At 37.3% G+C, this 16,020-nt stretch overlaps 1 protein-coding gene and 1 pseudogene across 1 annotated transcript; both read right to left on the bottom strand.

The window, feature by feature from the left end:
• Positions 1–2,569: 2,569 nt before the first annotated feature.
• Positions 2,570–3,506, bottom strand: LOC140523274 (olfactory receptor 5G9-like; annotated as a pseudogene).
• An 8,691-nt stretch (positions 3,507–12,197) lies between these two features.
• On the bottom strand, positions 12,198–13,142 carry LOC140523275 (olfactory receptor 5G9-like). The gene has a single exon (XM_072638220.1). It carries the CDS (start codon positions 13,140–13,142, stop codon positions 12,198–12,200), a length of 945 nt encoding a protein of 314 aa, XP_072494321.1.
• Between the last annotated feature and the right edge of the window lie 2,878 nt (positions 13,143–16,020).

Genomic DNA, 16,020 nt, shown 5'->3' on the forward strand with positions numbered 1-16,020 from the left:
TTATCATTACATTTTTGTTATTGTGCACAATGATTTCCTGGTTTTTCTCACTTCACTTTGTATCAGTTTTTGAAATCACCCTCCTCATCATTTCCCATTGCACGTTAGTTATGACATCACCTCCCTTATGTCATAGTTCTCTTTAAGAATGAAAGACAAAACAATTACCACATTACAACTTGCCATGGCATCATAACATTATATGATATAAACTTGTTAAGTCATTTTCCAATTGCTGATTATTTCTGTTCTTAAAAGAGCCACTATAAATATTTTTGTATACACACATACTTTCCCTTTGTCTTTGATCTCTTTGGATACAAACCAATAGTGATATTACTGAATCAAAGAGTATACACAGTTTTACAGTCCTTTAAGCTTTCAATTTTTTCTCTTGAATGGTTTGACCAGTTCACTACTCCACCAACAGTTCATTAGTGTATCTATTTTTTCCTTCTCCCCTCTAGTTTTTGTCATTTGTGATAGGTATAAGGTGGCACTTCATAGTTGTAGATAGATAGAAAAAAGATAGATAAAGATATAAGGCAATATTGAAGTTGGAATTTTGACCTCAAATCCAGAATGTTTTCCCTTGTAAATAGACAATATCGACCCTTTCAGCTTCCTTTTTCTTGTTATTGAAGCCATTGTGTTTTACATAATGATAAAAAGTTGAGAATCTCTTATAAACTTTGATACTGAAGTAGTTGTTGGGTTGAAGTTTTTCTAGGTGATGGGTCACATTGCTGGTCTTGATTTTTTCTTTTCCCTTCAGTCTTCTTGCTTTAGACAGAGGGTAAGGAAATATCTATTTACCCAGTGATTGAGAGACACTGAAGTGTATTGAAAAGACAGTTGAACTTAGATATGAACTCCCATACCTGTGTGACTATGATCAAATCATTTCACCTTTCTAAGTCTCAGTCTTCTCAACTATAAAACGGGGCTAATGATATTTGCATTAGCACTACATGATTGCGTAAGGTGTTTTGGAAATGTCAAAGTTCACAGAAATGGGATTTATCATTATAAGAATTTAGGACTCATATCTAAAAGGGATAATAAAGACCATATAGTCCAACCATCCAGTCACATTACAGATGAGGAAACTAAGGCCCAGAGAGAGGAATCAAATTGTCCAAGGACATAAATTATGGACCTAGATTTTGAAACAGGTCCTCTAATTTTTTCCCATTACATACTGTGAATTCTTGCTATTAAGCAGAAAGGTGAATGGAAACCTGAAAGACCACTAGTAGTACTTCCTGATTGACTGAGAGTCAACTGGACATAAGGTAGACTCAAAGTACCACGGAGAGCCAATCTCAACTGAACAAAAGAAAATTCTGATGCAGACGTGACAATCTGTGCATTAGTCAAAATACAGAAATCTAGAACAGACACCATAGTGCAGATCTCGAACTTGGAAATTTTAACAAGAGAATGGTGACTATCAAGCCAGCACTCGATAGTTGTCTACAATTCAGAGTTTGCCACAATCTTGATGATTCTTTCTAAATGCATACACTCATTTCCTCTAGCAAATAGGATTGTTTTTGCATACTAGAGTGTGTGGCAGAAGAGAAAGAAGTGAAAGGAATGACTTTGGCATTAGGCAACCAAGAAGCAAAAATAAAGATGTTTATTCTTAATTTGAGGTCAACAGTAAGAACTCTGTTTCTTTCTTCAAATGTTAGGGAGAATTAAAAAATTTCCACACTAAATAGGAAGATTAAATCAGTAAGAGTCTCCACAGACCAAGAAAAACTGCGTGATTCTGAATCTTGACATTTGGACTGCAATCATTTATTCAGTCGATTGATGGGAAGTAAAAGCTTACAAGAGAGAAAGTTTAAGAGTGACATAGCTAATAAGTGATTGAATGTGAATCCAAAATACAGATCTTCCCTTTAAAATATAGTCTGGGTCATTTCAGCCTAGTCCAACACTCCACCAGGATCTCCAGGATTGGAACAAAAACATTCTCCTCCATACACAGAAAGGAGAGAAAACTCCCATCAACTGAACTATTCCAGTGAGAAAATGTGAGAGAAAAATCCCTTATTAAAGGTATAAATAAATGGTCAAGGGTCTTGGTAGCTAATGACATATACTAATAACAAGGACAAATTTATTAAAATTCATAGTAAGGCAAGCTACCTATCAAAAATACAATAAGGTTGCATATTTCTTAGTCTACCTTATTTTATTACTTTCTCAATTACATGTAAGCAAAAATATTTAATATTCATTTTTTAAAATTTTGAGTTTTCAATTCTCTCCTTCCCTTCCTCTCTCTGCCATTTGAAAAGGTAAGCAGTTGTATACAGATTAGAGGTGTGAAGACATGTAAAACATTTTTCATATTAGTCATGTTGTAAAAGAAAATGCAGACCAGGAAAAGATATGCATTTTTAAAATATTTCCAGAGAAACAAAGGATGATGTGGAGACTGAAAACTAAAGAAAGGTGCCAAGTGACCCCCAAAAATAACAATTGTGCAATGCACTTTTAAGAGCATGCCCAACCTGGTTAAGAATATATCTCATTGACTAGTCTAGGGAAGAATTTAATTGTTGATACAAAACTTGATTTTAGCAATGGTCCTGTGGATGGCATCTTTGACTTCTTTATTCCTCAAGGTATAAATGAGGGGATTCAACATGGGGATCACTGCTATGTAGAACACAGACACCACCTTGTTGATGTCCAGGGAGAAGCTAGCACTGGGTCTCACATAGGTGAAGAAGAGGGTCCCATAAAGAATGCTGACAGCAGTTAGGTGGGAGGAGCAGGTAGAAAAGGCTTTGTGCCTTCCCTCAGCAGAGCGGATTCTGAGGATGGCTATGAGGATATAGACATAGGATACAATGATTATCAGACCACTGAATACCAACACTGACCCAGCCATGACAAAAAGGACAATCTTGTTGATCAGCACAGATGAGAGTAAAGAGAGGTGAGATGTCACAAAAGAAATGATTGATGACATTTGGGCCACAGAAGGGGAGACGGAAAGCAGCAGTGTTATGAGTCATGGTGCTTGTGAAACCTGCAGCATAGGGGCCAGACACAAGCTGGAAGCAGAGTCTCTGGGACATGGCCACAGAATAAAGCAGGGGGTTACAGATCGCCACATAGTGGTCATAGGCCATCGATGCCAACAGGAAGCACTCGGTGGCCACAAAAAGACCAAAGAACAATTGTTGCAAGGCACAGCCCAGAAAAGAGATGGTCTTTCTCTCCTCAAAGAAGTCTCTCAGCATCTTGGGGGCTACCACAGAAGAGAAACTGATGTCCACAAATGATAAATGGCTGAGGAAAAAATATATGAGAGTATGAAGGCGGGCATCAGTTCAGATAAGGAAGATCATTCCCAGGTTGCCTGTCAAATTGAAGAGATAAAAGGACAGAAACAGCACAAACAAGGCGACTTGAAGCTTAGGATGGTATTTCAAACCCACAAAAATGAACTCCTTGATCCTGGTGTAGTTTGCATTGACCATTTGTTCCTGGTGATCTCTGCTGAGAAAAAGACAAATAGACAACATATCCATATGTGTACACTGTACACTGACCAGAAACCAATCCTCCAACAAGTGAAAAAAGGGGCACCTGAATTACTAGGATCCCAGATATACTTCTGTTGGCAATGCATTTCATTTATTTGCTGATATTATTATTTATTATTATTAAGAAGGAGAAATGTCAAATGGCATAATGAATAGACAGTTGGTGTTAAAATCAGGAAAACATGAGTTCAAGTGCTAAGTCTGACATATACTGGCTGTGTGATCCTAGGCAAGTCATTTAACTTGAGCAAGCACTTAACAATGTTCTAGGCAACTGTTTAAGACTATGAGTCAGAAACTTCTGTGAATTGGTAGGAAGACTTTCCTCATCTGTGAAGTTCTCTATACCCTCAGAATCACTAGTCCTTTCCTATCATTATCATAAGCATCATAGTACTATAGTAATCTGCCATTTTTATTTGATTTTGTAGATTTCAAATTGCTTTCATCTTCATTATCTCACCTGATCCTCCCAACAATTGTATGAGACCATATTATCCACATTTTATAGATAGTGAAACTGAGGTTCAATATATTTAAATGATGTGCTGTAAGATGCAATGATGACAAATGAAAAAGTCAAGAGAAAAAAAAATCTCAGGTCTTTTGATTCCTAAGTAAACAATGCACATTTTAGGTAAATTTCTTCTCAATTCAGCCATGGATATATTCAATGAGAGTTGTTTTTTGTTTTGTTTTCCCCAAACCAATAGTATCATTAAGTGCTTTCTTTAATAAAAATGTCAGAATTTAAACACGTTCAAATTTCCACATTTATTCAAAATAGATATAAAACAGGAACAATGTATTTAGAGGGAAGGGTTGCTGGCATATTAGGAAGCTCAGGATGAATTTCTTAAAGGAAGTAGTACTTGGACCACTAGAGACTCCATGGAACAGAGGTGAGATGAGTTTTCTCCATCCATGAGGGACAATCTGCGTGTGTAAAGAACTCTGAATGGGAGATAGAAGGTAGTGTATTGGAAAGAGCTAGTAGTCAGTCAACAAGGATTTATCCAGTACTTGTATTCCAAATCCTGAGGTAAGCATTGGGGGGAGAGGGGGGAGTTGGTCTGATTGAGATAAAGGGCATTGTAATGAAAGTAATATGCAAGAATTATGGAAAGATCCATTGGAAATAAAATATTAAGGGCTCTAAAAGCTAACCAAGTCTGAATTTGACCCTAGAGAGCCACCAGAGTTTCTTGAGCAGGGAGTAGCATGTCCTCTGTATTTCAAGGATCCAAGTTCAATCAATCTTTCAATTCCAACTATGAGAATTTGGGCACAAGGTCATTCCTAAGCTAGCAAGTGATAATAGTTCTCAAAAGCTAAAAACAGATAATTGATTCCTTCCTAAGGGATTCTTTCTTCAATCCTGGACTGGTAATTTGGCACGTACATATACACACATGCACGTACACATGCACACACGCATAAACATAGACACATAATCCGCTTGTATAAAAGCAATACAACAAACATATTAAATGCCTACTCTTTGCAAGGCTCCTATACTAGGCTCCAATACAATACGGATCCAAAAAAAAAAGGAATTTCTCCCTACAAAAAGCTTACATTTGTAAACTTTGATTGGAGGAGAGGGGACACATTTATTAAATGCTTATATGTCATACACAGTGCTAAGCACTGTACAAGTTTTATCACATTAGATCCTCATCAAAATGCTGAAAGTTGGGTCCTTTTATTATCCTCATTTTACACTGGAGTAGACTGAGACACTCAGGGGTTAAATAATTTGCCCAGAGTCAAACAACTAGTAAATGTCTGAGGTTGAATTTGAACTCAGATCTTTCTGACTCTAGAAAAAGTATTTTATCCACTCTGTCATGTAACTAGAGTGGGACTATACCATATGAACAGATAAATAAATACAAAAAATACACAAATTAATATGAAATAATTATGAGGGTGAGAAAGTATAACCAGGGTATATGTATGTATACATTTATACAAATATATATATGAATATATATATATATATATATAAACATGTATATACATATATATCAAACATCTACCCTTTCCATCAAATTAAACTCATAGCTGTCCTTGATATGCCAGATTCTATCTTCCACTTCTGTTTTTTTGCATTACTAGCAATCCTCGTCTGAAATACATTCTCTGTTTACCTCCACAGGAACTGTACATTCCTTTGTGGAATCCCTAGCTTATTTCAAAACAAAGCTCAAATGACAAGTGCAATGCATACGCTTTTATGATATCCCTAATTGTTATCATTGAAAGTCTTACATGATCTAATGCTTCCAATACGTACACATAAATGTATATAAATACATAGATATGAAGTGTATATATGTATGTGTGTATATATACACACATATGTATGACATATATGTATATATACACATATGAAGACTGGAAAGGTTTTATATTATGCAATGCTTTAAAAGGCATACCGAGTTTTGATTTTTATTCTTGAGGCAATGGTGAGCTAGTGAAGATTTTTGTATGGAAGAGTAACGTGTTTTAGGTGTATCAAATTAACATCCATGAGGAAGATTGGTTAGAAGAGGAAGAAATTTAGAGCAAAGAGGCAAATTAAAATATTAAAACAATCAATTTCCTTATTCTCCTTCATAAAGCTAAAAGAAAAGAAACAAAACATACATATACATATTTTAAAAGTTAAACAAAACTGTTCAGTTGGGGAAATGAAACAGAACAGTTTCTACTCCCACTCTACCAGACCCTAGCCCACTTACCTCTCAAAAAGAAAATTAAGGTAAAACTTAATTTTTTATTCAGTTGATTGAAATTCAGCACCTTGATTTCCCTCTAGATGACCACTACTCTCCCAAGGTACTTTCGTGACAATTCACACTAACCAAACTCCTAATAAAGATGCCAATATTTCTACTACAAAACCTACATCAGAGGATGTCCTGTGAAGGAACCAAGTATTTCCTGCCTACTCAAGTATCTTGGAGAAAAATCTCATATTTTCCCTTTTAATATATGGAAAACCCAATAGGGAAGGAAATTACAGAATTCTGTGAGGATCTTCAGTAAGAGATGATGTTCGCAGTTTAAAATAAATATATCTTTAAGAAAAGTCATACACAATCCCTTTCAAGCAAGAGAGTATTATTCATTTTTGAAAATGTAATGAAGCATCTACTTTTAAATACATAACCTCAGGAAACTGAATACCTTTTGTGATTCCTCATACATACAATGAGAAATTGTGTATGGACTTTTTACCCATGAAAGGAAAGTCCATGGCTATGAGATCAAAGATCCACTGACATTGAAATTTTGAAGTAAAGGCAGATAAAGCTTCTTCATTTGCGGAGAGGAAGGGAAAAGACACTATTTTTATCATTTAAAGTAAATAATCTTACTATTTTCTCAAGTAAAAAAATCTTTCAGCTATTCTCACCTCACACACCTGTAGTCCCATTCTAAACTCTCTCTGCTCTACTATACTCCCCGTAGCTTCAGGGAGGACCTTTTCATTCTGAACAGTTCTAACCCACAAAGGAGCAGAAAAGAAATAGACCATTAGCTGAATTGGTTGAATGAAGTTCACATGTTGGCCACTGGCCACTCCAAGCTCTAGATAGTAGTCATCATCAAAATTCATGATGAAAGATTATAATCTATAAAACAAATAAATCATGGTCCCATACACTTCATTTGAATGTCCTACAGTTTGGGGGGGGCGAGGAGAGAAGGTAGAACTGCTTTGTAAATTGCTTCTTTTCTCAATGAAAGCTGAGAGTTTTTTAAAAATGATCATAGGGAGTGGTGTAGATTAGAAATGATTCAACTTACATTTTCTGAGAGTCCCTTTGTTTTATTTGTAGAGGTTAAAAAAAACAGGATGACTATCAGAATGTAATACTAATTTTTTTTTTCCTCACTGTTGCCTCTACTTTCCCCTTCCTCCTCTACCTCCCTTCAAGTTCACTGTGGCTCACAGAAGTGGCATTATTTCCCAATAGTCTTTGGTTTTATTCTCATTCACTTTCACTGTGGAATCCTCCTACCTCCTTTAGAAAGTAAAGTAAAGTGCTTTCTTTCCAAGAATGTGCCTGGTTTAGTCTACTTACATCATGTTTCTTTTTGTTTCTTTTTTTTCCCTAGGTGAACTAATGTGCCTCACGTTTCCCATCTTTGGGAGCTATAGTATTAACAAATGTGAAAATAATTGCAAAGTCTTCACTATAATTCACACCCTAAATAAATCCACGGAGATTCAAATTGCTTAAATGTTTTCTTCTGAGGCATCTTTCTCTTTCCTTATTGATTTCCTTTTAAGTAAGACAATGGTCCTTGGAACCCATGTTAATCAAATGAATGACTCTTTTGACTCCTCACCAAGTATCACTAAGTATCTCTAACACCTTAGCTGAATATGCATGCTAGTAAAGATCGGTTGAAGAAACTGGGTATGCCCAATATGGAGAAGAAAAAAAGGAAAAGACTTGAGAGCTGGAAAGAGAACAATACGAGATGGAATGATAGATGTCTTCTTTAGATTCATTCTCTTTGGCTCCAGATGGCAGAACTAGAAACATTTGAAAGAAGCTACAGAGGAAGGGTAGGCTTGACAGAAAGGGGAGGAAAAAACCAAAAATTCAGAATAGTTAAAAATGACCCCACCTCAAATGACAGGTAATGAGTTCCCCTTCCTTGAAGTTTTTCAAGTGAAACTTATCTTAGTCATTCAATCAACACATGTTAGGTAAGTACCTACTATGTTTGTACCATGATAAGCCATGGGGACACAAAGACAAAAGTGAATTAATCCTTGTCCATGAGAGCTTACATTCTAACAGTGGAGACCAAATGTATGTATATAATATATAGAGGCAGGAGATGGAAGCTCACAAGGAAGGAGCAGCAAGAATAGGGAATACCCAGAGAAGAATAATCTGTAAAAAGGAGGAAGAGATCAGGAAGTGAGAAGTTTTAAATGCTTGACAGAGTTTCATTTAATACTAGAAGTAATAGGAGGTTTCTCATATTTGTTATGGTGGAAAGTGACATGGTCATATTGGTACCTTAGGAAAACCAAATTGGTAGTTGTGTAGGGGGTGGATTGAAATACAAAGAGATTTGAGGCAGGGAGACTAATTAGGAGGCTATCTCAATAGTCTAGGCTGGAGATGTTGAGCGCCTGGAGTAAGCTGGTAGTCACGTGAGTAGAAATAAGGGGTCAGATGTAAGAGATGCTGTAGGATAGAAAGAACAAAATTCGGCAACTCATTTGGATACATATATATTGTGAACTTAAAAAACTGGAAGAATAGTGGCACCCTCAAAAGGAGTAGGGAAGTCTGGGGCAAAAAGATCATTTTGGGGAAAGTGGAAAGAATTTCTATGTTCAATATATTGATTTTAGAGATTCCTACAGGACATGGGGCAGCTGGATGGTACAGTGGATAGAGCACCAGGCCTGGAGTCAGGAAGATCTGAATTCAAATACAGTCTCAGACCCTTACTAGCTATGTGACCCTGGGCAAATCATTTAAGCCCTAATTGCTTCAATTCCTCATATGTAAAATGGAGCACACTGGAAAATGAAATAGCAAAGCACACTAGTATTTTTGCCAAGAAAACTCCTTGGATTTTGTCCATGGGATCATGTAGAGTTTGACACAACAGGATGACTGACATCCAGGTAGGGGATCCAGGTTGAAATGACAATAAACAGTTTAAATAAAAGAGTGAGTGAAAGAGAGAGAGAGAGAGAGAGAGAGAGAGAGAGAGAGAGAGAGAGAGAGAGAGAGAGAGAGAGAGAGAGAGAAAGTAATCATTTTCAGAGATAGTGGAGATGTGATCCTCAGATAATGGTTAGGCAAGGTAGCCTTAGAGGTCTACTTGATCTCTGAGGTTCCATTATTCTATAGCAGGAAAATACTATAGACTTGGAGATGAAAGGGACTTTAAAGATCTCATAACTCCATGTCTTATTTTATAAATTAGGGAAACTGTGGTCCAATGGTGTAGGCAATGAGTAGCAAAGCCAAGAGTCAAATTATGGTACTCTGACTTCAAATTCAGTGCATTTTCCACTATACTGTGACTAATATGTCAAAAGGACTAAAAACTTCTTAACTATTTCAATTCAACAAAAATTTATTCAGTATTTAAGATTTGCTAGATCCTGAGGGAGACAGGAAATAAATAAGATAATTATTTCCAGAAATTAATTTAATTTATCACTTATTAATTAATTCATTGTATCACCTACCTACCACCAACCTGGCTACCCAGGAGAAACAACTCCAGGTTGGAGAAACTCTGTGGGTCAGTGCCCACTTAAAGTCCCTGGTCAGAAGCCCTTACCAATGATTTTTTTTAACCAGTCAACCAGAGGACTCATTATTAAAAAGAAAAGACATTTAATCAAACAGCAAATAAATTGCTAAGAAAATATCTTCCTTTCCCCCACGCACACATTGGGTTGTCCTACCACCAGTAGATGAAAACACACGTAAAAAAAAAACAAGGAAAAACCATGAAAGACTCACTGAAGGAATACATGGCACTGGGGAAGGTACCTATTTAATGAACCCTTGGGAGCAGGGCACTAGCATGGAGGACACACATGGAGGGACATGTACAGAGTGTGAAGGGTAATCACAGAGGACACCAAAGAGCTACTAGTATCCTCTGAGGATGTCAGTATACACTTCTTTACTCTCTGAACTAAGCAGTACCCTTTTTGCTAGAAATGTCCCCAAGTTTTATGTTCTCTAAGCTACTCTACCACCTGCTGTGCTCCAGTTTTTCAAGGGTTCTCTGCTCCTATCTACTTGGATGTGGTACTCACAGATTCTCACTCATAAGTTTTTTCAATTTTCCTGCTACTTGTCTAACTGTTGTTCCTCTGTGTCCTTTTCTGGACCATCATTCATAACACAGCTCCTAACTATAGGTGTACTGAGGCAATTGTGTGACACACTGAATAGAAAGCCTAAAGTGGTGTCAGGAAGATGTGAGTGTGGAGAATAGAAAAGAGAATGAAGAAACCACAAGATAGATAATCAGTCAGGTGCCTCTTAGGATTACTCATGCTAAACATGGAGAATTTCAGTTAGAGTATTAAATGAGGAGTAGAAAGAAGACAAATATGAGATGTACTGAGGAAATAGAATCAAGCCTTGATGACTTAGAGAGTTTGGGGGTAAGAGAGATCATTGCTGTTCAGTCATTTTCTCTCATGTCTGACTCTTTGTGACTCCATTTGAAGTTTTATTGGCAAAGATACTGGAGCTATTTGATATTTCCTCTCTAACTCATTTTACAGATGAAGAAATTGAGGCAAATAGGATTAATTAACTTACCCAGGATCACACAGCTAGTCAGTGTCTGGACCAGATTTGAACTCAGGAAGCCTGACTTCTGGCCCACTGTTCTATCCACTATGCTACCTAGGTGAAGGGGAAAGAGTCATAAATGACTGCAGTGTTTGATGTTATTCTTAGCACAAATAGAAAAGTTGAGAGTAGGGATAGGTTTTGAAGGAAGTAAGATGAGTTTGCTTTTGGATATTTTGAGTTTGAGGTGCCAGTGGACCCCAGGGAAATACTTGAAAAGTAATTAAAGATAGCACTTGGCAATCTGTGCAGGAGATGGGGAGAAGTTAAACAGGAGATATGGATCTGAGTATCCACAAAGGTGAGAGTTAAAGGCATAGGAATGGATTAGATTGCCAACTGAGAAAAAAGAATTGCGAAAAGAGGCATAGGAAATGCTTACTTTTAAGGGCTGGAGTCAGTGAGGGAGAAAAGGTGGCTAGAATGAACCCTAAGGTAAAGTGCTAGGGAATCCAGGCAACTGGGAGCTAGGGTGTTTTTATTATGTTCATTAACTTATCTATAAAACTAGAGGCTTCTGTTTCTTTCCCTATATCCCTGGGATTTTGTTAAGAAAATTCAAGTCTCCCAAGAGAACCCAGAAATAAACCATTTTCAAAGATATGCAGTCACTTTACATAACCAGTTGTGCTACACATAGAAACCTCTGACCTCTCTCAGGGTCATAATAGTGTTCCAGAACCCAAGGTAGGAATTGTTCCACTGCCCAATGATTCTAATTGACAGATATCCAAGGACATGAAAGAATTATGATATCCCATATTTTTCCAGGATTTTTTCAGTAGGAAGAGGGCCATTTATTGACCAAATTGTACTACATCTGGGGAGCGCAATGGCAATGAGGCATTATAAAAAAATCCTTTGGAGAGCCAAGAACATCAGTAGTTATCACTGGTGTTTTTATTCAGTGTGTGTATACTCACAGACAAACATATGTGTGGATGTATATATACACGTATATGTGTATGTCTGTATCTTTACATATGTATATATGCAGAAAAAAATGTTCCAATAAAGCAAACTCACCTGAAGGAAAAGACAGTATATGTTGAAGACATGATTAGATAGAGTAGATAAACAGACTGGTAGAATAATGTGTTCTTATGAAATAATTTTCCATGGAAAAGAAACATAAAGAGCTTGCAAATGCAGTAATAAAGTTTATTATCCTAGAATTCTGGAAATGTGCAACTTAGTGGAACTCGTGCAATCTGAGGAGGTACTTATTCCTTTCCCTTTCTTGGAGAAGAATTTAATTACTACTACAAAATTTCCTTTTAGCAATTGTCCTGTAGAAGGCATCTTTGACCTCCTTGTTCCTCAGGCTATAAATGAGGGGGTTCAACATAGGGATCACTGCAGTATAAAACACAGAGACAACTTTGTTAAGATCCAAGGAGAAAATTGCTCCAGGTCTCACATATATGAAGAAGAGGGTCCCATACAAGACAGCAACAGCAGTAAGATGGGAAGAACAGGTAGAGAAGGCTTTCTGTCTCCCTTCTGCAGACCGGATCCTGAGGATGGCCATGAGAATATAGATATAAGAAACAAGGATGGTTAGACCACTGAATACTCCAACAGCTCCAGCCACAATGAAAACTAACAACCTGTTAAGGCTGGTATCAGCACATACAAGGGAGAGCAGGGGAGAAATATCACAGAAGAAGTGAATGATGACATTAGGGCCACAGAATGGAAGACGGAAAATTGCTGTAGTGTGTGTCATAGTGTTCATGAAACCAGCAGCATAGGGACCAACCACCAGCTGGACGCAGAGTCTCTGAGCCATGCCCACAGAATACAGCAGGGGTTTACAGATTGCCACATAGCGGTCATAGGCCATCGATGCCAAGAGGAAGCACTCAGTGGCCACAAAAAAACCAAAGAACCATTGCTGCAAGGCACAGCACAGGAAAGAGATGGTCTTTCTCTCCTCAAAAAAGTCTCTTAACATCTTAGGGCCCACCACGGAAGAGAAGCTGATGTCCAGAAATGATAGGTGGCTGAGGAAAAAATACATAGGGTTGTGAAGGCGGGCATCAATCCGAATTAAGATGATCATTCCCAAGTTGCCTGTCATAGTGAAGAGATAGAAGGATAGAAAGAGAACGAACAGAATGACTTGCAACTGTGGATAATACTCCAAGCCCAGGAAAATGAACTCAGTGACTCTGGTATAGTTTTCATTGACCATTTACTTGGGTTGGTTTCTGCTGGGAGAGGAAAAAGTAATGATGACTGACATATGTGTCTATAATGTTTCAAAATTTACAAAGCATTTTCTGTAAATAATCCCATTTGATCCTAACTATAGCTTAGTGGGGGTTGTGACAGGACACAGTGGAGAAACCATTGGCTCTGGACCTAGGAGATCTAGTTCAAGTCTGCTTGGAATTTACCTTGAACTCAATCACTTAACCTCCTCAGGCTTTGGCTTGCTCATCTCTCAAATAAAGGGCTAGGATGAGATGGCCTTTCAGCTCTAGATTTCCCTGATCCTTCTCAAACAATTCTCCAAGCTCGAAATACAGTATCAGAAGATCTCAAATTGTAAGAGAAACTAGACATTATTATACCCCAAACCTTATTTCATAGATAAGAAAGTTGAGCCCAAAAGAGAAATATCTTGCCCAAGGTCACCAAGTTAGTAAGAAGCAAAACTGTTATTTGTTTCTTTATTTCCTATCTCCAGACTTGAGGTCCCTCCACCATACAATTAGGCCTGTCTACCCTTTCCTAAGCATTTAATACTCTTTCAGATTTTATTATGTGTGAATGGAGAAGCAACTAACAGTAGAATTGAGATCAATCAACAAACATTTATTAAGTGTCTACAATATGGCAGGCACTTTAGATAAAACAAGCTAACAAAAGATAGTTTCTGCCTTCAATTAGCTTACAATCCAATGTCTACAAACATCAAAGCATAGAGAAGGAAGGATTATGAATACCACCACCATGAAAGAAGCTCTGGGGAATTCTATGTAAGAAATGAAATTACTCTGAGATTTTTTCCTTCTGGTGAGGTTCAAAGCTGTAACAAACATTTCTTGAAGAAAAACAAAACTTTAAAACCTATGTCCTGGGGAGGAGGAGGAAGATGCCCATTTGATAGATGTTTATTTTAATAAATTATTCTCCCTAACTGGGTGCTAAATTTCATTGTTTTTAAGATCAAAAGCATCCTGCAAATTTTCAGTGGCCTGAGAATAGCCCAGATCACTCCATTTGAATTTTTCTCATAGAGAGACTAAGAAATCCCAAGTGTTCAAAATCTATAAGAAGAAGATGATTGTCACAATAGTTACAGTGATGTATTATATTAATTATAATAATAGTTATCACTCCTAAGCACGTTAAAGTTTGCAAAGCCTTTTACATCATTAACTCCTTTGATCCTTACAACAACCATGGAAGGAAGGTACTCTTGCTATGTTCATTTACAAATGAAGGAGCTGTGTGGGATGTTAAGCAACTTACCCAGGGTCATAAGATCTTCCTAACATGAGCCATTTGAACTGATGTCTTCATAGCTCCAGATCTAGTAGTAAATGGACTTAGCCATTGAGCTATGTACTACACTTGGAGACACAAGTTCTGGGTTGAGTTCCTTCAAGCAAGCAAGCAAACATTTATTGAGCACCTACAATGTGTCAGATATTCTACTAGGCATGTGGGGGAGAGTCACAAAAATAGAAGAGTTCTTACCTACAAAGAGCTTACATTCTATTAAAGGAAACAACATATATACTTATAAATAAATAAGAGGCACATGCAGAATAAATAGAAAGTAATTTCAAATGGAGAGGTCCTAGCAACCAGAGTAAAGGAATGGGGATAAGGAATGGCCTCCTGGAGGAGGAATCTTGCTAATTGTTTGACTTTGAGTAATTTCACCTATCTAGCTTCAGATTCATCTGGAAAAGGGAATAGCTGTACTTAAGGGGCCTACCCCACAGAGCTGATGTGGGAATAGTACTATAATAGATTGAGCTAGTCATGTAATTTTCTTGTAATGTCTGATCAACTCTTCTCATATGACCCAAGTGGCAGAAGGGTTTCATGAACAGAGGGCTGACCTGAGAGTCAGGAGGACATAATTTCATGTGCTTCCTCTGACAGATACTGATTGTGTTGTCACACTACCTCAGTAACTTAACATCTTAATGTAAAAATACTGATTTTTTTCAGTGGATGGATTAACTAACTTCATGCATTAAGACTTCCCTGTAATAGATGAAATCACAAGTTTGTTCCTTCTTAAAGTTATCAAATAAGTGTTCATCCTCTTTCCTGTTGCATTTATCAGTCAGATTTTATAAAGCACCCTAAACTTTTAGATATAAAAACTTACATTAGCAGATCCTCAGTTATCATCCCACATCCCTATTTTGTTCTAATCTGTAGTGAAAATGACTGTAGATAGTAGCCATGTAGCATACACTTATGATCGGCAATAATTCTCATTTATCCAACACAAATTTGTCCATTGCCATTAATATGAATGACATTGATATATCTTCTTTCTTTAGACCACAAGATATGAACTAATTCTAAGACATTTCTGTGGGAAAGCTGGCAAAAGATCAGGGCAAGTGAAAATGTTTGAAAGCCTCAAAGAGCATGAGAAAGTGCCAACAAAGCTACAATGGACCATGTATCTATATATACACACACTCATATTCCTATACAACGTATTGTTCACAAGGAAAGAAGTCTGATGAATGTAGTGTTAAAAACAAAACAAAAAATCATCATTAAAATAATAAAATGAAAAGGTAAATTAATTAGAAAACTGTACAAAGATACATTAATCAAATATTTTATCAAAAAACAATATTTACCTCTGGATATCTCTGGGGGGAGAGTCTGACCAGACTTTGGAGGTATAGAATCCAGTGGGTGACGGACTTTGACGGATTCGGAGCCCAGGTTGGACTGGAGGGTCCACGGGAGGGATCTGTTCCGCGGGGGTAAGACCCCGGCGTACAGCGCAGCGTGGTCGGCGTGGCAGGGCGGAGGGGACCTGAGGGGCCCGAGAGTGGTGGGAGAGACCAGCGGAGCAGGAGATA

Source organism: Notamacropus eugenii, chromosome 2 (assembly GCF_028372415.1).
Source record: "Notamacropus eugenii isolate mMacEug1 chromosome 2, mMacEug1.pri_v2, whole genome shotgun sequence".
Classification (NCBI taxonomy): domain Eukaryota; kingdom Metazoa; phylum Chordata; class Mammalia; order Diprotodontia; family Macropodidae; genus Notamacropus; species Notamacropus eugenii.